The following is a 25,803-nucleotide window of genomic DNA, read 5'->3' on the forward strand; positions in this document are numbered from 1 at the left end:
GATAGCAGTCACTTATTAACTGACTTCCCTTCTTTTTTTTACGCATTGTCACGCCGGGCTCAGGGCCGAGACTGAACACTTCGAGCCAATGTCTCCTGAGCTTCTTGCCTAGGAACCTCAATTTTGGACCAGACATGCGAAGAGCGTATCCCTTCGTCCGCACCTAGGGATGCCCACTGTTCTTTTTTGCGCTGCCTGAATGTCTCGAGGTATTTTTTTGTACGTTCAAAAGGACGGCGTTTCCTTTTTGTTTCTGGATTTCTTCAACGAAGCCCTGCGACGTCCATAGTAAGGACCTCGTCTCGGTAACGAAAACTGTGGCGAGGTGCTTGAGTAAGCCACCGACTCCGTCGCATGACTTCTTGCCATGGTCGGATGCCGAGAACCCCGGTTCGCTTTATCAGAGCCACTGTGATTGAACTCGAAGAGCTGTTAACGGTTTATAAAGTGAGATGCAACTCCATCAGAAATGTAGGTGACGGTTGAATAAACCGGAACGTTGTCTTCCAGCCATTCTTTAATCCTTTGAATTGCCAGTAGTCCGTCTGATGATTCGTGGCAGAAGTCTTCAGACACGACGCCGAAACTCCGGGAGCCCTTCGCTGTTGATGCGACACGCGTGAAAATCGAAAGCTGGTGTTTGTGCAAATGACACTCTTGAACTTCATTCGGTAGTGGAACGGCCCAATTCCCGGAAAGATCAAAATGAATCAAAGCGCGCGTCTTAGTTACTTCGCTTTTCGCGAGTCGTCTTTCATCTTTTTGAAGTTTTCGAACGTAATCATGCGTAACAAACCGAGAGGTCCAACTTTGAATTTCTTCAAGGAACACATGTGGTTGAGTTGTCTTCTCAATTAGATCTCCTTTCTCCCACACGCAAAGTGTTACTTGCTCCTCCTCAACAGTTCCTAAAAGTTCTAACGTAAGACTACGGGTGCTCGGGCGTTCCTTGCATTCTCATCCCAAACAAGCACGAGTTGGATCCGAACAAATGCACATAGACATGCCAGCTCCTGCTTTGTGATTGCTTCTTCGCGCAGAGAGTTCAGAGCGGTACAACAAAGCTGAAAATTTCTGCAGCACACGCAGGCGCATACTGTTTGTTTCGGATTCACCTTTACCCACTCGGGACGGAACGAGTAAAATTTCGTTATCCCTAATTTAGTCTCTGAATTGGCTTTCATGGACATTAGGTACGTCTCCCGAATAGACCTTGTCATGAATATTTCGATTACTACTCCTTTCTTGCCATCCTTAATGACATTCATAACAACTTTTTTGCTCAGACTTTTAATGGAACTATCGAGATCATTGTTGTCTGCAGTTTTCTAGACTTGCGTAACAGGTATGTCGATGCTTCTAGAGTTAATTTCCTTGCTTTAGGAAAAATAACGATGGCAGTAATAAGTGTCAAATGCCGGCACATCGTTCGGTTTGTCTGCGCCTTGACAAAGGCTAGGTGGATACTCAGCCACCAGTCGCCGCAAGTAAAGCAAGAACGATATGTTGGGAGACTCGAGTTGCTTGGTTCTGTGATATCGGCAACAGCCAATTTGTTTAGACATTTCTACTGAAAGCCATCTTTATTTCGCCTTGATTTCTTTTCACGAAGGATTTTTGGTATTTCAGATTCATTACCGACGGCACTCTCAGTGGAGTTGTTTGCCACCAGAAATCTCTTTATTCCTGTCTTTCGGTAACTCATGCTTGGAGACAGCGATTGGGCATGAACTTGAGCTTGATTCACAAGCACGGGACACAGAAAGTTTCTCCCCGAGACGTGCGAAGCAATTCTGGCACAACATGTTGGTATCCCTCACTGCTGGAATTCCATGTTCAGGTCCCTCACAGAGCGAAAACGTTAATTCCAATAAATCTTCCTTTGTATGGCGACAGTGGTGGTCAGCGCACGACTCTTGACTAGAAGTGTGAAAGTTGGCTACTGACCAAAGCGGACAGGATGGACTGTGACTGTAGAAGGCTCGAGCAGGGAACGTCAATGCTAGCTGCGTCGCTGTGACACCAGGACAGCTCTGGTCCTTCTGAATATTCTTGTTGGTGTGGTCTTTAACAGTTGTGATGATCGAGCTGGTAAATTTTTCCTTAGCATAAGAACACGACTAGAAAACAAGCAGAGAAGGTATGGCGTATAAACTCCCGACCACATGCAATGTGTATAAAGCAGCGCGTCTATTGCGACAACGCAAGCCGACGTAGTGGCAGCACAATCAGGCAAACATAAATGGTAAGATTAAAGGAACCGCTCCGAAGTGATGGCGGGCTAGGCCTCGGCGCTAGGGACAAGAGGATGCGTCTTTCACGGCTCGTTGTCACCTTACTGGTCACAAGGTCATGCTGCTTGCCCCTGCCAGATGAACAAAGAAAACTAAGTATTGCTGACCATCGTAAAAGGAAAGAAGAAACATTTACCTTGCAGCTGTGCACTCAATCTAGTTCTAAGGGCTTCCAACCCTAGCGGAAGTGCGTTTGTTTGAAAAATAATCTCAATACGAAAATGGTGGTGGTTCTTTAGTGGGGACGATAGGGTGGACATCATTTAATTTAGTGGAATACCATTCTTCACCCCAACACGACTCTGCTCATTGATGTGGCCCAAATATTTAACTCTTCAGTCTGAAAACTATACTCCGGGTCAACTTTCTGAGGAAATGCAGTCAAAAGTAGGAGCGCGTACGCTCCTGTACTTTGAGCGCCGGTTGAAGCTGAGCACGCGAGCGCTTCTCGAAACGCTCTCCTGCGCAGCTTCGATAGGCGTTCAAAGTGCGCGAGCGCACGCGCTATTACTTTTGACCGCATTGCCACAGAAAGTTTACCATGTGTATAAACATATAGACATTGAAATAAAGCCAACTTGAGCAACCTAGCTGTTTGCCGATTCCGGTGCATGGGTCTGATTTTCACGTCTTCTAGAGAAAATACAACAAAAAAGAGGGCATTCAGATCACGCCACAAGAAAAGCAATATGACTGAATTATTAAAACAAAGTATAAAGAAAATACAAAAAAAAGTTTTTTTAAAAATTAAAACAGTTTCAATAATACCAAAAAATGTTTTATTGAAGTTTAAAAATCAATATAAAATAATTCGTCAATATAAATCAAACACTAAGATTTCAGCCCCTTCATGTGGACAGTATTTGGTAAACGCTAATAAAAAAACAACATGGAGATGTAAGGATCAGAATATGTCACGTGAACCTCAAAGGTACAATGTTTGGCAATTTTTATCTCGGTAATGGAATTTGCCTTATTTGTCAAGTGTAGAAAAAATAGTGCTTGGCATAGGATAGATTTTACATGACAATCTTCTATAAATAGTTTACTGTTTCTAGGATGCATAAGAAGTAACTGAACTTCGTACAAGAATCAAGCACAGAATATTTTATTTCCAGCTTGCTGCACCTAATACTGCATTTTTCTTTCGTAAACAAAACATTTTTTTTAGACTTAAAAAAAAATTGCGGCTTGGTCTTCCTTGACATGGGTCTATTATATATATTTAATCGTGAAAAGTTCAAATACCCACCCTGACCAGTGTGTTTGATTTAAAATGCAACGACCCAGAAGTAATGCAGCTAAATGCCGAGCTCGTTAGAGATAGAACAGATTGTTTTCTGGCATATCTGAAGTGCTTCTGCCAAACTGAAAAAGGGGAAACATTCGATTTTGTACCCACGCTGACTCTGTCATGTCGTATAGATGAATGTAGATAATATTACATAAATATTCGATCTACTTAGCGAACTTGAATATGTGCCTGAATATGTACCACTTGGGGCGGTTTGTTGACACACACAAGTTTAGCAATGCTCAATAAAACCATGTTTTCTGCCCACAAACCGGGTACAACATTGGCACAAAAAAATTAATAAAGCAATAGCATGTGAATAGCAATAATTTTGACGTTTTCCCGCTTTTTTTTGTAAATACCGCCAATTCTATAACGGTCCACCACCGCAGAATATGCCGCCTGAACAACGTACGTTTACGTCGCTTGTTTTCTTTTTTAATTTGCAAGTTAACAGATTTCTGGTTGTTTCAGCTGTTGTGTGTGAAATAATGTGAAGGTCACAATTTTAATCAAGACTAAAATATATCCGAACCGCGTCAATAGGTATATGTTCTGAAGAAGGGTCATCACTTGGGCTAGTTGGCGATCCATTGTGACAATTAAGAGCGCTAAAAAGACGAGGACCAATAAAAGAAAACACACAAACACCAAGAGCCCACTTGCAGCTGACGTTTAATCTGCATTGATCTAACAGGAAAAGAACATATATGCCTTGTCAACGGAACACCTATGTCATGTACGCACATCGTCCTACTAGCCTACTTTTATTCTTACCAGCTTCCCTACCGAAAACCCAGGTATAACTTTTCACTATCCGAATTATGGAACCGGAAATTTGTTTCTGGAAACCCGAATTCCAGATTGCAGACAAAAGAATAATTTCTGAAAACCCAAATTGCAGATAGAGTCCAAATAGAATCCAGATAGATTTCCGGTTCCATAATCCGGATAACGAAACGTTATACCGGATTTTTCAGTAGGGTTGGCCGATAAATTGACTCTGAATGCACCACTTCTGAATCATAAAATGCAATCGATGGGCGCTAACATATGTATCGTGACCGCACTTCTTTACAAAATACGCGTCTGAAATTTTTATTGGCTACGTTTACATGAATGCGACAGCAGTGCATCGGATCCAGTTAGCGAATCGGATCCACTTCAACCACTACGTTTACATGGATTCGTATCGACCAGTTGCGGCACCTCGTGTCGAAGGATCACAACGCAAACCTAGTGACCTTCACGTTGTTTCTGAGATGTCCGGTTTGCCTAGCGGCATGCAAAGCAAAGATTCCGTAATCCCTCGCTCGAGCACTCGATTCGATCAGCTAGCGTATGCATGGAGAGTCTCGATTCGGATTGACCATCTCAAACCACCCCGTCCCAGCGGATAGGATCGGATCCGATATCATCCGATCGGAGTTGTTTACATGGACCGATTCGATTCGCTAACTGAATCCGATGCGCTGCAGTCGGATTTATGTAAAAGTAGCCATTGTCACTTTCTTTCAATTCACGCTCAAGGTAATTGTTTCCTGAAATATTGGGACACAATCGCATCTGATGCGGTGCTCCGCCAGATTACCCGCGGGGGACGATCTCATTGCCGGTGCGCGCTCTCTTAGTCGATCATTTACGAAACGCCCAGACTTTCCTATGTAAACCCTCTTACAAGTTAAGAGTATTCTATATGCCACCCCTTCCATGCAGTCTACAAAAATATAGTCAAATGCTTTATTAACAGGCACCTCCCCCCCCCCCCCCCCTGCTCCACTGTTGCACACAGTTTGCCCAATTTCTCAAACACAGAGAGTAGTACCGGAACTTCATGTTTTTATCTCGCTTTCTTTAAACTACGGCTAATTTTGTTTCTATAAGGTATAACGGCTGGTTTAACCACTGTTTTTCGGCTTTCTACGACTCTTTCTTTCTCCTCGAAGTTCTCGTAATACTCTTCCTGCAACTCCTTTGATGAGCGCAAGTGGATACCCGCATTCCTCTAATTTCTTCACATGCCTTCCAACACTGTCCGCTATAGTATCTGAACAAGATGTAGTTAATTATACGTTCAAAATCACACCCCGTATTTAATTAAATCTTAGCGAAATGCAAAGAAGACCCAATCGCAAAAATAAATTAACTGAGTTGTTTTTTTATTAAATACGTTGTTAGTACAGGGAGGTTGAGGAAGCGCCGTTCCAAGAGGAAAAGAAAAGCGATATTTCGACCTTACTGTTTCCTTCACGCTGACTGCATTTAATATTTGTTATTATAGTCTCGTGATGTTATTCAGTAAACTTTGTAACAATACACAAGCGAAAAGGTTTGTAATGTATTCCGCATTATAAACCTTTCGGTTTATAAAGCGGAATGCTGGTAGACGCTTCCAATTACATGTTAAATGCGTAAGTGAAATCTATTTTCTATAAGCGATTGAATGAGCTTCTAGACTTTTTTTAACTGCTGCCTCCTTACAGAAAAAAAAAAAATATGGCAGCTTCGGTAGATTCAATCTCCACCAAAAACTGACGCATCAAAGGATTAAACGTTTCAGAAAAAAGTTTTTAAGCGCGTTAATAAAAAATATATTTCTGGCCTTTTTGAGGTATGCAAAAACAGACAACCAAAACGGCTTGCCTCTCTCTCGCTAGTTCTGCCGGTTTAATCCCTTTCGCATATATTCCAATTTATTTTCCCCCCCAATTCACAACTAATAAGTGCAGCGTTTACTTTCGTAAAGTTTGCCCCAGTTAGTTTTTTTTAATTATTACTTTTAATTATTAAATCACCTTGATTATGCAGGCAACAGCTTCAGTGAGCGAAGTATTTTTTTTAAGGCTGCTTGCCTCCACGGCGGTGTGGTCTGCAGTGCGGAACGTTTTAATGAACGTGGGAAGGACTCACATCAGTGTTTGTTATGAAATCGCTTCTTTTTGAGCCTGTATAGACAGTAGTCTGGTATACTACTCACGGTGTTTCTTTTTCATTATGTTTTCCTTTGACATGGACGTCTGAATGTAGGTTACTTGTGTATATGTGCGGAGGCGTGCATTTGTGTTTGTACCTTTGTGATCGTCTGTGTCCGTATGTACGTCCCTGTCTCTATGTTCCTGGGCCCGTATGTGTTGTGTGTGTGTACGTTTCTGTATAGATACCTCTGGTTGCGTGCGCGTGGTTTTAATGTTGAAAGATGTTTTCATTTATATCGTGTAGACCGTTCCCAGCGCCTTGAGTTGCATCCTCTTGAGAACCAAAAGGGAGAGGGGGGGGGGGGGGTATTCTGAAATATGGTATTGTTGCGCCAGAATGTAATTTGTTTTCAACAAACAACCTGAATAATTGATTTTATTATATTTTGTCAATTGTGCGGTATTCCTCATAGAGATCAATACGAAATTAGATCAGTCAGGTTCAGGCCGGAAGATGGGTTCACGTCACACCAGAGCTTCAACTTCATTATATACTTGACTGGCTCTGCAGTTAGTGTGGAATTATGTCGAGAATATTTCTTTAAATATCTGTACATTTCGGTGCACAAAGCTGCATTGAGTTCTTTCGTGTTTTTTAAAGAGACTAATATTATACTTAATGTTCTAGATGACAAACCTAGCTTAGAATGTTGACTGTTTATTAGTCTATACTGAAATTAAAAATAAGTATTTCTATCGTCTTCTGCATACATATAAGTACGCAGACGACACGAATTTGTCTTCAGTGAAATAGTCATACGACTTCTTGAATAAATTATCAACAGCTACATTAAATCAGTTTAAGTGGTTATTTTGAAATAGACTACAACTCAATGCTCCTTTAACTACATACGCAATATATAAAATCCAGTAAACAAATAAGTGGACGTAATATCCATTAAATTTAAAGGTACCTCCTGAAAATATGCAAAGAAACGATTCTATTACTGCCTGGCTTGACAAAGAACTCGCATGTAATTCGCACATTAACCATATGAAAACCTAGCCACCAAGATATCTTGATTGCATGCAAAAAGGAACGATTTATATCGATCTGACTGAAACTATATGCATGTATCACTCGTTTTTCCAGTCACACCTCTCCCACGGATTTTTAGAATAGATAAAGACGACTATTAAAAAAATCTTTCCGCCTTTCCGCACAGGCGAAAATGAAAGACCAGCGAAGCTGTACTATCCCAAGCAGCACATTATGACCGGCTCAAGCTTGAGCCATACTTGGCAGCCGGGGAAGTTTCATTGGGCCTAGATTGTTTTGCCCCATTGCGCTAGGCAGCCCCATCGTGGTATACCACTCTGGCGACCACCGACAGTTCCCTGTATATACCGTTTTACTGAAAGAGGGCGAGAGAGAGAAGGGGAAAGGGCTACCGGCGCTTTCCCCCTTTCTGATTGTGTAGAAAGAGTGAAATTCCCGGATGAGAGGCTTCGCCGGTGTTGGGTGTCTGCTGTGCCCGAACTTCGTTCGCGCTTTCTTTTCTGTTTTAAACTCGCAAACTTAATTAGAGCCACAGGCTTCGATGGCAACAGTCCCCCGGTCATCGGGACACCATTGCTGGGTCATAGGGTGCACGAATAAAAACAGAAATCATAGAATACTGTCCGAGGACATATGTAGCTTGCAAGGAATCCGGCAAGGCGAGAGCGGCTGCAATGCCTTTCAGCTCCATCGCTTTCCACATGACCCTTGTCTCCGGTGGCAGTGGATTGTGTCCGTAAACCGAAAAGGCGTCTCCTCAACGCCACGCTCTCGACTTCGCTCGGAACATTTCGTGAATGGAGCGCGCACCGAACGCTGTACCGCCGATGAACATGGGGTATGCTCGCAATGTGCGTGCGAGTTTTCTCATGATAACTGCTGTTTCAGCTTGTAAAATTTCGTAACTGAATTTATCTTAATAGTGATAATTTGCAGTGGTGACTGACTCGATTTTATCTCTACAACACTTAGTTGAAGGCTCATTTCCGCCGCCGGGGGAGGCTGGAAATTGTTAAAAACGTGGTTCTATTTTTTTTTTTTTTAATCGCGATCTTCTGCGCGTTACTAAAAAGCCGGCAAAAGCGCTCCTTGGAGTGCCGCTGGTGGGTTGTTTCCGTTGACTAAGGCGCTTTGAGGCGCTTGATAGTCGCTGCAGGGAACGTCTCGTGTGTTGCGATCTGCATTTTCGAGCCCAGTGTGCACGTTTCTTTGTTTGGGTCATGGCATCCGCCAGTGTGGCGACGGAGGGAACAGCGGCAGCGAACGTGCCAGCTATAAAAGTTGGAGGTGAGTACCCAAAATATTGCATCAAATAGTAAAATAATTCGTGGCTGCTTCGAGGCTTTCTGCGGTTCGATAAAAGTACATCTAGAGCGTCTTCGTCGTTCATTCACACGGAAATATAAGAACAGGGACACGAAGATAAAAACAACACAGCAAGACGATATGTAGCAGCTCCGGGCGTTTTCAAAGTTAATTGAGGTTCCCGTTTCGTGTATCGCTTGTTGATTGGCCCATTGCAAGCAAAAATGTATAAATGGTTCATCATTTCCAGTCATGCGGAAAGCAATGGAGCTTAAAAACATTCCAGCCGTACTTGCCTCGCCGGATTCCATGCAAGCTACATAGGTCCTCGGGCAGTATTTGACGCTTCCTGTCGTTATTCATGCACCCTATCACCCAGCAACGGTGTCCCGATGACCGGGGGACTGTCGCCATCGAAGACCATGACTCTAATTAAGTTTGGGAGTTTGAAAGGTAGAAGAAAGCGCGAACGAAGTTGGGGCACTGCAGACGCCCAACACCGGCCGAGCCTCTCATCCGGGACTTCCACTCTTTCTACACAATCAGAAAGGGGGAAAGCGCCGGTAGCCCTTTCCCCTTTTCTCTCTCGCTCTCAAAATGGCGCTACCCACGATAAAACGGTCTATAGCCATGGACTGGCTTACCACTGGAATTATGGCCTGGGTTAGGCGGGAAGCTCAGTGGTACCCCAAGCTTGGCTCTTTATTGTATATACAGCATGGGTCAGGTTAGTGACCGAGTGGTCAGCCAAGCTTGGTTAGACAATAGAAATTCAACCCGGAACAGCAGGGCAGTTACCGGCCCCTATTGAAACATTTTGCAAACTTGGCCAGTTCAAACAGGATTATTGCAACTTGTTAAATTGTTGAACTGGACAAACTGAAACTGTGCATACTGGTCTTAATATTAAACTCTGCATACCGGTCTTACTGTGAAAATGTGTATACTGGTAGTACTCTACAACTGTGTATACTAGTCCACTCCATGAAATTGAACCTGTTTAACTGGTCATATTGACAACAGATGTCGTAAACTAATAGAATTCACTTTATTAAAAAACATACATACTGCAGACCGCGAAAACAAATATAAAAGATACTTAGAATGCAAAACAAATTGTCATTATATTATTCATTTGTCCCAGCGGGTTGGCGAGATTCTTCACATTTTCTGCAGCGTCGGGGTTCCGGTGGTAGTTAACAAGACTCTCAAGTCGAAACAAAAAGACAGTAGAACAGCTCAAACGCAGTTAATTGTTTTTTTTTCATCCAACAGTCTCAGGTGTTACATTATGATTAATTATCACAAGTTCCCACGCACACTCGCTGTCCTTTTTATGTAGTTTACATTTGGAAGCGTCGTTTAGTGCCTTGGCTTCTCTTGCGCATTTTTGCTCATTAACCCTTAAAATAAAGTACATAATTGTTTCTTTATATAAAGACACATTGCTGTCACAACTTAGGAATATATAATTTACTGTATTTCCTTCACTTTATCTTGATATCACTTATGAAGACATCTACAAGGAGTTTTCTCAAATTAACTTCCCTTTGAACAAGAGAAAAAAACGTAGCCAGCATAAATGCTCCACACCTTAATCTATCTTTTAATGTAATCACCTTTGATATTAGGGAATTCGAGATATCGTGGCACAAAAATAGTCATCTCATAAAAGTACACCGTAAAAACAACCTGTGCTACTAGCCATAGTCATTTCGTGAAGTAATGACTTCAAAACTGTCAGAGACACCCGTTGCAGGACAGAAAGTTAAAAAGCGTCCGTTCTCCAGAATTTTCTCATTAATATCCTCTACCAGGTTTGTCGGGACCGGAGACGTCCCTCTGCTTCGTACGGTATCATGAACGCTTTGTCGCCCTTCATTAAGAGTGCGAACCTGCTTCCACACCAAGAATGTGCACGTTGCATGTGGTATATACATTTTGCAAATTTGTAAAGCAGTAATTTCGTGTCAGCATGAGAACCAAGACTCACTGTTTTACGCAATGCATTCTTCGGGCCATTCGCCAGTGGAGCTCGGTCTTGACTAATCTACTTTGAGTGAGCCAATACCAATTGGTGGCGGGTGACAGATTGTTATATAAAAACGACCTCTCGCACACATAGTTTTATTTCACAATACTGCAAGATATATAACGGGGAAGAGGTAGGAGTGGACGATACAGAGAAAAACTTTCACTGCATCCACGCAACACTTACGAACTCGCATCTCCTATACCAGTATCAAAAAGAAACATGACGAAGCTCACATCCTAACAACGAGAACGAATGTTTGTCTTATTAAACAATATACTTAAAGCACTGTCGAATTCCAAAACTGTCTCAAGAGCAACAACCCCCCGAAATTTTGTGTTTAAATTATTTATTAATACTGAAATCCTCAGCTGACATTTTAGCAGGTCGGTACATTGCTGCAAGTAGAACATGCCGGCAAAACACAAACAAAACAAACTAGCAAGCCAAAAATTATTTCATAAATTTAGAGCCTGTACAAACAAAATGATTTTAAGATGTGTTTCTGCAGCCATGAATTGGAGTAAGCACTTTTGGGCGATGCAAATGCTCTGAGCTATGCCTTTTTGACTTTATATTCTTAGTACTTACGATTTTAAAAAAAATTCAGAATAAATTTCAGCCGCTGCCAGATTCCTCGATTCCATAATGGCTTCATGTCAGCTTGGTTCTTTCAGCGCCGTAACCGATGTCGTGCTTCTGAAATCAGAAAAGAGTGTACGTGCCGTAAGTGATTGAACCATTTCAAGTTAATTTGAGAAAGAGAAAGAAAGTCGTGCCATGAGTTCCAGGCGTCAGACTCATAATCTAGTGTCGGACTTACAAGGGCTTTGTAGCCAAAAGTTTAACAGGAGCTGATTCATATATTTTTCTACGTAAATACCAGTTTTAGTTGTCTTTTCTTGTAATCCACGTGTTTATTTCATTTCAGATCGTTCGTGATAATATCACCGAAATACTTATAATTGACAACTTTAGCGTCAAGCTCATGATCAAAACATAATATTTTTCTTTGTTGTAACATGATGGTATTGTTTTTGTTATGTTAATTCTCATGGTATTATTATAACACCATGATGAGTTACGAGATAAGGTATTGTTTACATTCCATGGCCACCTACTGAAGATAGCTATAGGAGCATAAATTATACAATCGTCAGCAAACATCCTTATTTAATTCACCCGTTACTGCTGATAAAAAACAAACAGTTAAACAATGTCAACCAAAGCAAGGGACCCAACATAGAGCCATGTGGAACTCCGGAATGCCGTCTTAACAATATTTGAAAACTGCCATTAGCATCAACGAATTGCTGTAAATGTTTGATATATGCAGTAATGCGTCTTATGATCAATGAAGGTACACGGAATTCAGATAGTACATTAACTAACTCATAGTGTGGCACTAGATTAAAAGATTTCGATGGATCCATAAAAATGGCATCCACTTGCAGGTGATCGTTCACATAACGAGAGATTTCATGATAACATAAAATTAATTGGGATGATGTGGACAACCCTCTACGAAGACGGTGTTAATTGGGGCTTAGTGTATTGTTTTCATCCATGAAATTGACTAGCTGCTTATTTACAATATGCTCCAATAAATTACACAATGCACAGGTCGAATAAATATTGCAATAATCCGCAATCAGGTCACTTTTCCCGCATTTATTGGGCACGACCCTTTTCATAAGCGACTCATCCGGTGAAATCAGTTTTTAACTGACCTAGAACATTTTTTTTAATTTATTAGGCCAGGAATTGTTCACTGTATCCAAGCACCGGTCGTTTTCTTTTGTTTCTATTCACCAGCTTATAAATAAATGTTTCCCCCTTTTGTTTTAGAACATGATTATGCATTCTAAAACAGAAGAAGAGCCAGACAATTTAGCCCGCGGGCTCGCACTGTTTGAACTAGATGGCGGGGTGCGCTTAATTTTGGACGTGGCGACGGTATTAAAAGTCACCTTTGAGACAATAAAAATTGGAACGAATGATGATTTTATTTTTGGAGATAGGTACAAATAAGGAAAGTATAACTGGTGGTTGCGCGTACAGATACAAAGACCCTGACATAAACGTTAAAGCATTTGTGTGCGATGACGCATTACCATGATCTAGGTGTGGCTTATTCAGAGCGGGTCCGAATTTCCGAGGCTCAGCAAGATGACCGCGCTACCAACTGCAAGAATACACGAACATAATGTTTGTGAACAAGGAGCAAAGTAATGTGATATTCCGTAAGCCTACGTGGGTGACTCTAGTATGCATGACCTGCCCAAAAGTCAGTGGGCCAGTCTATTCACTTAACCCTAAAAGGCAGGATTTCGCACTTTTACATGAAAGTATTCTGAGTGCTTGCAACAATCAAGCATGATTCAAAATATGATTAGAAAAAGTTAATTCAAATAAGAACTAAAAATCATGTTGGGGCTCCAATCCACGCTCTGAAGGTGGTTGGCCAGCAAAGCTGTGGTGTCACCTGCAACGATTCACCACTGCATTGTACCAAATGCCGCCACTGGTCGTATTGCTATTTTTTTCCCTTTCCCGCTCCTCGTGTTCGCGCTGCGCTCCTCGGGAGTCCTAACTATGCGTGTTTGTTTACCGGGAGAAGGGTATTATATTCGATATATCTAATAACACTGGAACATAAGATATGTTACCATGTTTTTCAAGACATTCTGGTCAGTGATACAGGACGGTAGTTTAAAGGTAAATTTTCTTTTTCGAATTATGTATGGGGATTATACGCCAGATATTCCAATTATGGGGTACGTTACCAGACGAGAGAGATTCACAAAAAATATCGGTTAAAAACAGACATGATGCATGCTTTGTATTTTTAGTATTTTTGAGTTGATGAGGTAATCGCCATGGCCTACCCATGGCGGTGCTGCAACAACAATGAAATCAGTTGCTAGGAGGGTTCTTCTGTTATATCCTTGCACCCCACGTCGCAAGCTGCAGTCGCCGCGGCAGCTTGCGCAACGGTAATCTTTATCGGGAAACGTATGCGGTGAGCGCTACGTGCTTCGCATTCTTATCAGGAGCACCTTATTATCAATTACCTTGTTCGGATGATTGTCTTGTGCTCGTTCTTCACTGAAACGAATGTTACGCTGTGTTGTATGTGTGATATATGCACTTTCGCTTCAATCGCTGAAGGTTTTTTTCACATCAGAACGCCGACACGACAAAATCTGACCAACGACTCATTTACATGCTTCACTTCAACTATCATATATAATACACGATGCATTGCTGCCTTTGGGTTGTGAACGTGGCGAAAACAGCTCTTCTTTATTGAAGCGCTGTTAAAATTTATATGAAAAGCTACGAGGGGGGGGGGGGGGGGGGGGTAGTGTGTATGTTTATACAGCCTAGCACTTGGTCTGCCTCAAAGGGTGACGTGTCTCTCAGCTGTAGATGAGCAATTTAGCCCGTGCAGTACAACCGCTAGCCTGCGATCTTTAACATGCACCACGCAGTAGTGATACACGACCGCACGCCGCTACGTACGATGCTCATCCAGATCGAAACGGGCAGGGGTGGGGATTGAGCCCAGGATCCTGGGTTCTGCAGCGCGAGCTTTCGGTCCACGTGCTCCGAGCTGGTGTGCGCTAGGCCACTCGGCCACCGATCCCCCCTGAAAAACTACGGAGAGGATTATGTCGCTGCAAACATTGCCAAAAGCACGTGGGTGACACGATGAACAGATAACCCACCAACGACCGTTTCGCCTGGCTATGACGTCTATATTTAGACTGTAAATAAAACGCATACACATTTGCAGTAGATTTGAACATCGGCAAGAAGTTCTTTCAAGCATAGCGCAACAGCAAATTTCTCACATTTTTCAAATACGAGAGATGCACGGACTGGAAGCTTGCAGCGCTGCCTGCAAGTTGGGCTTTTCCAGCAAGTGATGTCGATGAGAGTTGTTGTTGTTGTTGTTGTTGATATTTTATTTGCATCAAATACAGAGTACATGATACTGGAGGCTTGTGGAAAAAGCGGTCACAAGACCAGCTTGACAAAGCCACAGGCCCCCACATTGGCATTTGCAGCACTATAAAAAGAAAATTATCAACATACCATACAGATTACAGCATCAACAGAAAAAGCAAGATAAACAGAATAAAGAGAAGCAACAATGGACACACTCAAACTACGTAACAACCACGCAATTGTAGGATATCTTGAAAGGCACTATCAAGAAAAAAATATAAAAAATAAAAAGATTACTTACATGCACAACTAGTTTCACGTTTAATAATATTACACAGCATTTTTTACATAAGGAAAGTCGACTGGGGGCTGAAATAATGAGGCAATGCTTTAAACGTAATATCTAAAAGCTCGACATGTCCGGCAGCTAATCTATTTAGTAACCTTGGCAGTCTGTTTTTCAACGTATCTTGCCCGTAGATTGTTCTGTGAGTACTAACATTCCAAGGCTCACCATGGCGCGTAGTGTAGGCGGTAGTATTGCTTTGTAAGTTAGCTAGTCCTTTTAAAAACGATGATTTAGTTTTTACCTCTTGTTTAAAAGTTTTAGAGAGCCGATAATCGTACATTTTATGAATTGGCAATACATTATATTTTACGAACAACTCATGCGTGTGAAAGTAAGACGGAATATTTTCAACAACTCTTAGGAACCGTTTTTGTAAGACATGTATTTTATGTAGATTTGCTTGAGTTGTGGATGCCCAGACTAAGTGGCAATAGTTAAGCCTAGATGAAAACAAACTATTATAACTTAAAATCATAATATTTCGTGGCAGAATGTGCCGATTACGATAAACAAGTCCGACTATTTGGGACAGCTTAGCGACTACGGAATCAATATGTGTATCCCACGACAAAGTTTCTTGAAAAACAACCCCTAGTACTTTAAAACTAGAAACAACTTCAATGGGTGTCGAATTTAGCATTATTGGTTGATTTAACATGACACTTTTATTTTTACTACGAAATAAGACGGCTTTAGTTTTGTTTATATTTATCTTTAAGCTATTTTGGCACGTCCATTCGTCTAGTTTTTGTAACGTCGAATTTGCTTCATCGACTATCTCATTATATACATTTCCGGTTATAAATATGCTGGTATCATCAGCGTAAATAATCATATTAACATCTGATCCAACAGAGACGATGTCATTTACATACATATTAAAAAGAAAAGGACCCAGAATACTCCCCTGTGGTACACCGCAAGAAACAGGAAGTGGATCGGAGAAATGATCGTCTATACGGACTGTTTGTAAACGATGAAGTAGATAAGAGGTGATTAAGGATGCAGCCTTCCCTCTAAAACCATAACGTTGAAGTTTTTGAACAAGCAATGTATGATTTACATGATCAAATGCTTTAGTTAAATCTACAAAGATACCAAGAACCAATTTTCCTTCCTCGAGTGCGGTCAAGATTAGTTCTTTCTGCGCGAGCAGTGCGGACTCTGTACCGAGTCCTTTACGGAAACCAAATTGAGATTCATATAGAAGGTTATGCTTCTGCTCAAAGTCAATAAAACGGTTTAAAATTATTCTTTCTAACACTTTTAAAAAAATTGGAAGTATCGACACGGGGCGGTAGTTTCCCATGTCATTTTTATCGCCTTTCTTATACAACACATTTATATGGGCAACTTGCATTCTTCGAGGAAAAACAGCTTGACTAAGGCAAAGGTTAAATATATGCGTTATGTAAGGGGCAAGAAGTTCAACGGCGTGCTTAATTGGTTTTATCTGAAATCCATCAGCGTCTTTAGCCTTGCTGTTGCTTAAATTTATAATTGTAGTGATAACTTCTTTTTCATTTACAGGGTTAAGAAAAATAGAATTCGGGTTGGACGGAATGTTCACGAGGTTACAGTTCGTTACGGTTTTATTGACAATATTCACGAAAAGTGTGTCAGGAAGCCGTGCATCTCAGCGCCGAGCAGCCGAGAGGCTTCATCTAGAGGACCATTCTTGAGACAGGTGGCACAAAACATGTATCGGATGTAATGCAGCACGGGCACACTCCTTCAAATGGCCCTTCGCGCAAAGAGCACTCCTGTCGCCTGACGGGGCGCCAAGATCTTAAGAAAATTGAATGACTGTAGACATGAGACAAAGCACAATGAATAACCTTTTTTAATTCATAAACAAACATACTAAGTGAATGTTTATATCAGAAAAATGATTCCTCCTTATTATCAAAAGCAACTGATTTGAATTTCTAATGAAGTGAGAGCACTATGCTTTCAAGAAACATACAGGGTGTCACCAGGAATGGGCAAAATACATGCAAATATGTATCGAAATACAAATACAAAATACTTCGTCGAAAATGTATTTAATTACAAATCTAATTACATTTCCAGAAAAGCATTTAAGTACAAGATACAAATACAACCAACTGTATTTGGTTTCCTCCAAATACTTTTCCAAATACATTCCTCAAAATTTGCGTCAGCGACATCAGGGCACCTGCAACGGGTTTCTTGGTATCTCATTTTAATTGTGCATCGCACACTCGGGGGTTAGTGTGCGAGGCTCTAGAAACGTAATAAAAATATAATCACACAACAATGTAATCTTTTTGGACGTATTAGGTGAAAAAAGTAGAGCTTCAACCAGCTTTTTTGTCGATTACATTTTGGTATAGACCAACAATGAACCGAGACGACCAAGACGCGCATCACTAGCTAGAGATTTTTTTACGAAAATCTGGACGACCCGCGCATTTAGAATGTTCAAGGCAAAAATATGGATGGAAATCAGGCTGGAAAGTATCACAAGTTGTCACAGGCACTTCTTTAGCCAGTCTGCCTGTGATCGTCGATTTCGTCACTATTGTTGCCCTGGACTAGCACCGTAATCACAAAGTCACTAAACGCTTGTGCTTGAGTGAGAAACACTGCATTCGGTGCAGAACGTAGTTTTCTTCGGGAAGAGAAAAGGAAAAATGCCCCATGGCCGAATTAAGGACGGAGATTACATCTTACTATCCCATGGATAAAAACAAGAATTGTCGTGACAATAAATTTGAGGGATGTATTTTCGCCCACAAAATTGTATTTAATTACAATTGTATTTGAAATACGCACGTCTTAGTATTTAAATACACACGTCAAATACATTGCCCAATTTGTAATTAAATACAAATGCAAAATACACAAAGTATGTGAAATAAGTATTTCAAATACTTGTATTTGAAATACTGCCCATCCCTGGGTGTCACAAAACAAATATTTTCAATTTTTTTTTTACCGCAAAAATAACTAGGCATCGCCGAACTCTCATTCTCCGCCTAAAAGTAGCGCTAGAGGTCAAAACCAAATGCCAAAGTTTCAGATCCAATACCTTAATCAAAAGTTATAAGTGATTTTTCGAAAATTTCAATTGGAAAATGGAGCCCATTTTTGCCCGTTTTGGGTTTCTGGTGCCATAGAGTCCCATGTATTCGAAAACTCCGTCGGCCGCCATTTTCCTACTGAAACTTTCAGAAAATCATTTATAACTTTTGAATAAGGTATCGGATCGGGCTGAAACTTTGGCATCTGGTTGTGACCTCTAGCGCTACCTTTGGGCGGAGAATAAGCGGTCAGCGACGCCTAGTTTATTTTCACAGTTTATAAAAACTTGTATTTTTTTTTTTTGGGGGGGGGGGGGCACCTTGTACATAGTGATTTCTTGCGTTGACTATATTTGCCTTATTCTTTAAGATCATAAATGCCGGATCATAAATATACCTTGCACTTTTTATTCCGCCATTAACATTCAACCACTATCACTTAGCGAATTCGCGCTGTCATAAATAATTGGCTTCTTTACCCTCGTCTGTCTGAGAAACATCTACATACTCAAAGTGCGCCAGGGCTAACGCTGACTCCTTTCCTCACGCGTGTCTGGTACACCGACGGTTCAAATCGACATAAACTGTTATAATATAACGTGTGGAAGTTATGCATATCATGATGGCATGCAGTTAGGTAGTAAAAGTAAGATCAGACACTTCACAAAGCAAGGCTAAAAATATCGGTGAAACGCAAAAAAAAAAAAAAAGACAAACAAACACACGAATACAACGCCTTCTTCAAGGCGCGGAGGGGTTTGAGGAGCGACGATTTAAAGCGGGGTGGCGGAGGAAGGGGGGGGGGGGGGGTTGCAGCGATTTCCAGACTTCGGTGAAACATTTGTGGAAGTTGCACTCTGACACTTGCAAAGTAAAGAACAGAAAACCAATTTCGCCCGCGTGTCGTAGTTGTTGTGTAAAAAAAAAGATAAATATTGTTATTTCTCGCACCCCTCAACTCACTCCCAGTCTTCAGGGTCACACCTGGTCCCTTTCCTAATGACGTAATTCGGGGTGCCGTGTAGCTCCCGTGCGCTCTCTTGGAGGACGCTCCTTTCCCTCTCTCTGCTGACATTAGCAGGCGTCATGCTGGAGCTTAGAGCCGAGCGAGGTCACATAAGCTTTTCGTCGTAGTTCCTTCGGCTGCCACTCGCGGCTGCAGGTGGTGGAAAAAGCTCGACTTCTCTTTTGCGATTATGCAGCGGAATCTTGACATTTTTTAATGAAGAGGTTTTCTGTATCCTCCGGGACAGGATAAACAACATAAAAATGACGAGAGGCAAATTCTTTTAATCTTAAAATCGGTGCTCCCCCCCCCCTTTTAAGGCCACCTTATGGCGGCCGCGTCACGTGATTCCAAGATGGCAGCGCCCATGCGTCGGAGGTTGAAAAGGTTCATTTTGTGAAAGCTGCTAGTAATTATAGCTTTTTGCTAACTTCCTTTGTAACCTTGAATTTGTGTTTAAGTTTTCCGACGTTGAACATTATCTTTAAAGGGACACTGACAGGGTATTTATGCTCGCCGAGGTTTTGATTTGTACGTGACATATGAGAGCTCAACTACCCAGAACAGAATTTGCGGCTCGAAATTCGGTTTCTTTCCGCCCGAAAACCGCCGATCAAGAACTGGCCGGTTCGAGTCTCGCTCACTCTCTTTTCCGCGGTCACGGGCCGTTTTCTAAGGTATCGATGCGACCACCAAATTTAATCGAAGTCGTAGGTCACTGAAGGCACACACTCAATATTAAAAATAGAAAAAAATATGAAACCAATTTTTTGTGGCTTCTAAAAAGCTGCAAATACGTTGATTGAAAAAAAGTTCCACAGACAACCGGAAGCATTCTGTGCGTTCGTCTTTTCGTGTATCGTGGGACTCGCGGGGACGGCGGTGGCAGCGGACGACGGGCGTGGGACCTCTATTTCAGAACTGTCGTTCGCGGTACCGGCGAATTCTGTCTACCTTTAAAAGAGAAATTTGGGACTGATCAAAAGAATTGGTATTCATCCCGTACGACACGCCCGACCACCAAGCCGATTTGCACGAAGATGTCGCCGAGCCGTCGCTCCCTTCTCGTGGCTGAAGACATCGCTCGCGCAAACGTCAAGCACGACGTGACTACTTCGGGTTTAATATGCACGCGTACGATTTCTTTACAAGGTGCGAATGTCGCCCATGCGTGGTGCTTCCCGACTTCGACCCGGGAGTGCTTTTGCTAGAGGAAAATCGGCAGCTAACTTTGCAACTTACAGTTTACCGGCTGAAATATTACTAAGAAAAGAGATCCCGCAGTGCAGAGTTGCCCCAGTAGCTCAGTGGGAAAGACGTCCGCTTCACACGCGGTAGAACCGGGTTGGATCCCCCGTGAAACCTTTTTTTTTAATTTTTTGATGTTTACATATCTTTTTTTTTTACAGTTATCACTGAAGAAACAAGCAAAAAAATAACAAACACATGTTGTGGACGACACTTCGCTGAATTAAATGGTATGGGATTTCCTTTTTGACACCTGCGAACTCAATGTAATCACTTTCCACAAAATGCAAGGAGCATATAAATCAGGTAACGTCCGCTTTCCGAGGTGTCCGTATATGTTCTACAGGAATTGCAGCCAGTCATTGGTCCCGATCCCGTTGATCTTTCGGAAACTCTGTCGCACAATGCCCCTTTTTTTTCGGACGCAGGACATGTGAGCCAGCTCTTCACGCAACATCTTGGGTGTATTCTTTTCGGAGCCGATCATGGAAATTCACCACGGGCACTCACTACTCATCTCCAACTTCTCAATGTACAAAACAACTCATCTTGGAGTACAGAACAACGAGCGGAACAAACATAACTCACGGCGAACAGTTCCCGCACGCCGCATCGCACGCCGCATGTCCTGTCGTCTGCTACCGAAGAGAGAAAAAAAAAAAAAAAACGCACGGTCGGGTGTAGCCACGTGACTTCCGCCACTCCACTCTCTTCTCTCCACTTCTCCGACCTCCGTCGGGTTTCGGTTTCGGTTTCAAGCAGTTGCGTCTTTTGACTTTATTAAAAAAATACGCTACGCTGTTGCAAAATATTAATTGGGTAGTCCTCCGACACCATAATGAAGCGCCTGGCAAAATATGAAAAAAAAAAAATTTTTGGGGGGTGTCAGTGTCCCTTTAATAAACGTTTCGCCATTCAAGAGTAACAAGTGAAAAGAAATAGTCGAGCAATTTGTTTTTTTTTTAACCCACGGACTGATTGCGGTTTTCGGCAGAAATAAAGAGTAAGAAACAGATAAGCTAGAAAAAGAACGGAATAGGAGTAATTGTTCGCGCCTTCTAATCCAAGCCCTTCATTATGTGCTCGGCCTTGGAATTTGCGTGTATTAATTGTACTCTACTAAACGCCTTTATTTTTCCATAAGTCCGGCCTTCGTTATCACCGAGCGTGGGTGGTATCCTTTATTTTGTTTCTAGATCTATGTGTTTACATATCTAAAAAATTGATTACGTCAGACTAAGAAGGATGCGTCATTCAAAATGATTTTAGCCGTAATACGCCCAAGTTGGGATAAAAAGACTGGATTAACTAATTAAGTTTGACTTTCCTATGAGAGTTTGCCACCTTTGCACCCATAAAAAAATTAACGTCGCAGTCTCCAATTTGCATGTAGCGTTTTTTACCACAGTGTTTTGACGGCACGTCCTCGAGTGTCAATTTTTCTGGGACAGATTTCCTATGTCATGTCTGCGCACGACGTCTATGAGACGAATGCTCGTTAAGCTCAGGAAATATCAAATATGCAGCGGTGAAAAGTACCCTTCTGTGGAACACCATGCTGATATATACTCGCTGTATCGATAAGAAGGGCTTTATACTAATGAAACCAGGCGCTAAAGGTGACGTTACTCTTGCTCTGTATATGTAACACGTCTGCATCAAGGGCCTCTACAAACTTTTGGCCCTTGTAACACTGTAACCTAACCTAACGTAGTACAACCGCTGCACATCATTCTCTTGACTGTATGTGGCCACCCGTCATCGGGATATGATACTAACAAAAGCGGACTTGTGGACTTTTTCTTTGCTGACCAAATCTCGAGAAATAATACTGAGCTACTTCATCCGAAGAACTAAAAAAACTCCAGCTTTGTTCTCACCCTATCCTGCGCCGTCTTTGCCTTATAATATTGAACCTTAAAACATCAAGGAATGAGACATTCCCAGAAAGTTTACCAGTACATGAGTTTGCTCAATGATGGACACGCCAGCTCTAGCGCATTTTTTGTTGCACCTAAGAAGGCAGAATGCAAGTAGATGTAGGGTCTTCAATCCAATTTTGCAGGCAAATTAATGTTGTTTCTTTCCTAGACTTAATTTCAATGAATAATTCTTATGTATCAGGAGCGATGAAAGGAAAGTGTGACATTTCAGACTCTGCGACAAGTAAGTTAAGAAAACAAAAAAGAAGTATCCAAAGCTTGTCTCGTGAACTTAAATAGAGCCATCCTGAAAGCGTCAGAGTGAAAGCGGATATATTTAATAAAAATTTTTCTAAGCTAAGTCTCTTACAGAGATGTCGGATATTATTCTGAGGCTCCCAGAAAATTCAGTTTCCTGACGATTTCTGGAAACGAGTAACTTGCTTAAATGCGGTTGGATCGACGAATGATTACTTTTAGCAGCGTGTCTGATTGCCTTGTTCGTACCATCTTTTTTTCCCAGGCAACAAGTTCAGCTGCGACTGCAGGATCTCCTGGATCGCGCATCTGGCCAATGCCACCAGGAACGACAACTTCCGGCGCGAGCTGCGGCACATCAAGTGCGACTTCGCGGCGGCCGACGGTGCGACGGGTACCAGCAGCAAGGTGGCCCGCCTCAGTGCCAAGGAGCTCAACTGCCCCGAAGACCACGAGAAGCCCAAGTTCGAGAACTCGCGCCCCGATGCCAAGGTCGACAGCACGACAATGACCACCGTCGCTTCGCCGGACCAAGGCGACATCCTCGAACACCGGGACGACAAGAACCAGATCGAAGAGGAGGAGTCTGAAGAGGCGCTGGCCTCGGAGGCGCGGGACGACGCGACCGCAACGACGCAGGCAATTAAGAACGAGATTGACATTGTGCTGAGTCAGCGGAAGGTGATGCAGAAGCAAGCCGCCCACTCGCGGAAAGACAACGGAAACTCCGGCGCCTCGCTGGTCGGCTGGAGCATCACGCTGCAGATTTTCTTCGCCGTGGTGGCGAGCGGGATGACCACCGCAGGGTTTTTGGTCCGGCATAGCTGATCTCATCAAACCGAGATTATCCCTGTTTTTTCACTTAAAAAAAATGCGCACGACGAATAATGAGACCTATTAGATAGCAGAGTGGGTGCAAAAAACCACCGGTACGCTGTCAAACCTTTTACATCTCAGTCAATGTAAATTCTTGTACAGGGGTAGGAGTTTTCGCTTTCGGTTACGTTGATATTAATGTGCTGTATACTTACAACACCATAATGATATCGAAATTGCACCAAAGTGATCTTGATTATTTATTTCTGAAATGTATAAAAATTTACACGTCAAGATACGATGCTGCAAGAATCACTTTACCTGGCGGCGATGTCGGTGAAGTCTTCATTATTATTTATACATTTATTAACTACAGTGTAAGCTATCAGAAGTTTTTCGGTGAATGCTGCATCGGGAGGCGGTCCAAATAATATTCGCTAGACCTCTTTTAATCAATTTATCCAACGGAAAGGACGATCAATACAATGTCCCAATTGTAAAAAAACAAAATTATATTAAAATAATTTAGGTCAACAAATACAAATACATATTTAGACGTTAGATGTTTTGACATTGTGAGGTCGGTCTTCGAGAATATGGTGACAGTGGTTCTTGTCGTAGATAAGAGCGTGGGCTCAAGCTGGTAGCTTGGCTTCTTTAACCTGCCTTCCGTAGTAGTGATATTCTTCCGCACGCCCGTATCAGGTAGGGGTGGGGACTAAAGTCAGAATTTCTCTATTTTGCAGCGATAACCTTAGCTTTACGTGGTCTTAATTGCGGTTTCAAAAGAAAAAAAATGGGAGGTCTCCAAGATAGAGTAACCATCGGAGCGCGGTACCGCTCGCCCTTCTCATTCGCTAGTCAATAGGGAGTCTTAGGGAACCGTGTTTGCACATCCGATACGGTACAATGGGACCTCCAATACAAACTGCGCATGCGCTACCACACAAGGCTCGCGTATGCTCAGTTCGTACTGGAGGGCCCATCGAACCGTATCGGGAGTGCAAAAACGTTTCCCTAAAACTTTCTAATAGACTAGAATTGAACCGTACTCCTAGCTGGTACAGTCACTGACAAGGAGTGTGGCCTTAATCTTTTCTTTGTCTGGTCATTCGATCTTCGGAATCCTTCTCGTAGGATGCAGCAGTCTTGTTGGCTGAGAAATGATAGTAATATGTTTGGAATTTTCCACGCCCAGCATTATTCAAGCTCTCAATGACAATAGCGAGAACGTGAAAAAAAAGAGCTCTGTATCAAGGTACTAGGTAGCAACCGTCGTTTCACTCAGAGACTGCTCCGAAGAAGATAAGTATCATAACAAAACGCGAGCTGCCACTCCACGTTCCTATGAGGGTCCTTTTCGAGTAAACAAATAGAGAGTGCCGAAGGATTGGTGTTTTCTGTGCCTCACGATGCAGCATACATGCAATAACTTTCGAATGTATAGAAATACTCCCACAGCGATTGAGGTTCGAGATGATTTGCTGCGTGCCTACTTGAGACTTCTTCTTCTCTGTCTGGAGCCAAAGTTATTTGCGTGAGCAAATGACCGGTGGTTGGTTCTTAATGTGGCAGGTTGTCGGCCGGTGAGATCACCTCACATACATAAACGATCCCGCTCGCAGGAAGCGTTCCCGTGAGCTAAAACGGACGTCACATCGGTCGGTTAAACTCGGATGATTTGTTCTCGAAAACGCCTTTTGTTAAAAATAATTTCACTCTGTATTTATCTTTACTCTCTCATTCGTGCCTCTCATTTTATTTTCGGGTCCAGTGAGCAGAATTGGTATGTGTGCACCCAATACCTTGTTGCATGAATTATTACTTGACGATTAAGGGAAACAGTGATATTTGTCTTGGATAGTTTAGAATCTTGCGAAAGGCTAGATGTTTTTTTTTTTTTTTTTTTTTGGGGGGGGGGGGTTAGTTTGAAACACAAATAGGATTTACTCATCGTGCTTCCTTTGTGCGAATAAAAAAAATACTTGTATTTTATAGAACGTCGTGTGCATAGTTAACATTAAATAATTATTGACACCTCTGAAATAAGTTTCACGGAGAAAGCTTTTAACTGTAAAAAAGAACGTTTTCTAAAGAGAATTCATAAACACAGTATCTAAAACACATAGAACGCAGCCGAGTCCAACCTTAACAACTAACTCTTTAAGGCATTGCATTTTGGGGTGATTCTTTCTTATGTCACTGTCTCAGACTCTTCATGTGTTACAACTGAGATTTATAACACGAATGCAAACAAATATAATCCGGTTAAAAAATACAGTTTTGAATATTGTTATTTTTTC

General features: G+C 42.1%; 1 protein-coding gene across 1 annotated transcript in view; it reads left to right on the forward strand.

Moving 5' to 3' along the window:
• Nucleotides 1-23,512, forward strand: part of LOC115321486 (protein slit-like) — a 212,944-nt gene extending 189,432 nt beyond the window's left edge. The window contains exon 3 of the mRNA XM_040210944.3: nt 22,950-23,512. Within this exon, the coding sequence (XP_040066878.1) occupies nt 22,950-23,512 (563 nt within the window). The remainder of the gene's footprint in view (nt 1-22,949) is intronic.
• The last annotated feature ends 2,291 nt before the right edge of the window (nt 23,513-25,803 follow it).

The sequence above is a fragment of the Ixodes scapularis genome, unplaced genomic scaffold (assembly GCF_016920785.2).
Source record: "Ixodes scapularis isolate PalLabHiFi unplaced genomic scaffold, ASM1692078v2 ptg000376l_1__unscaffolded, whole genome shotgun sequence".
Classification (NCBI taxonomy): domain Eukaryota; kingdom Metazoa; phylum Arthropoda; class Arachnida; order Ixodida; family Ixodidae; genus Ixodes; species Ixodes scapularis.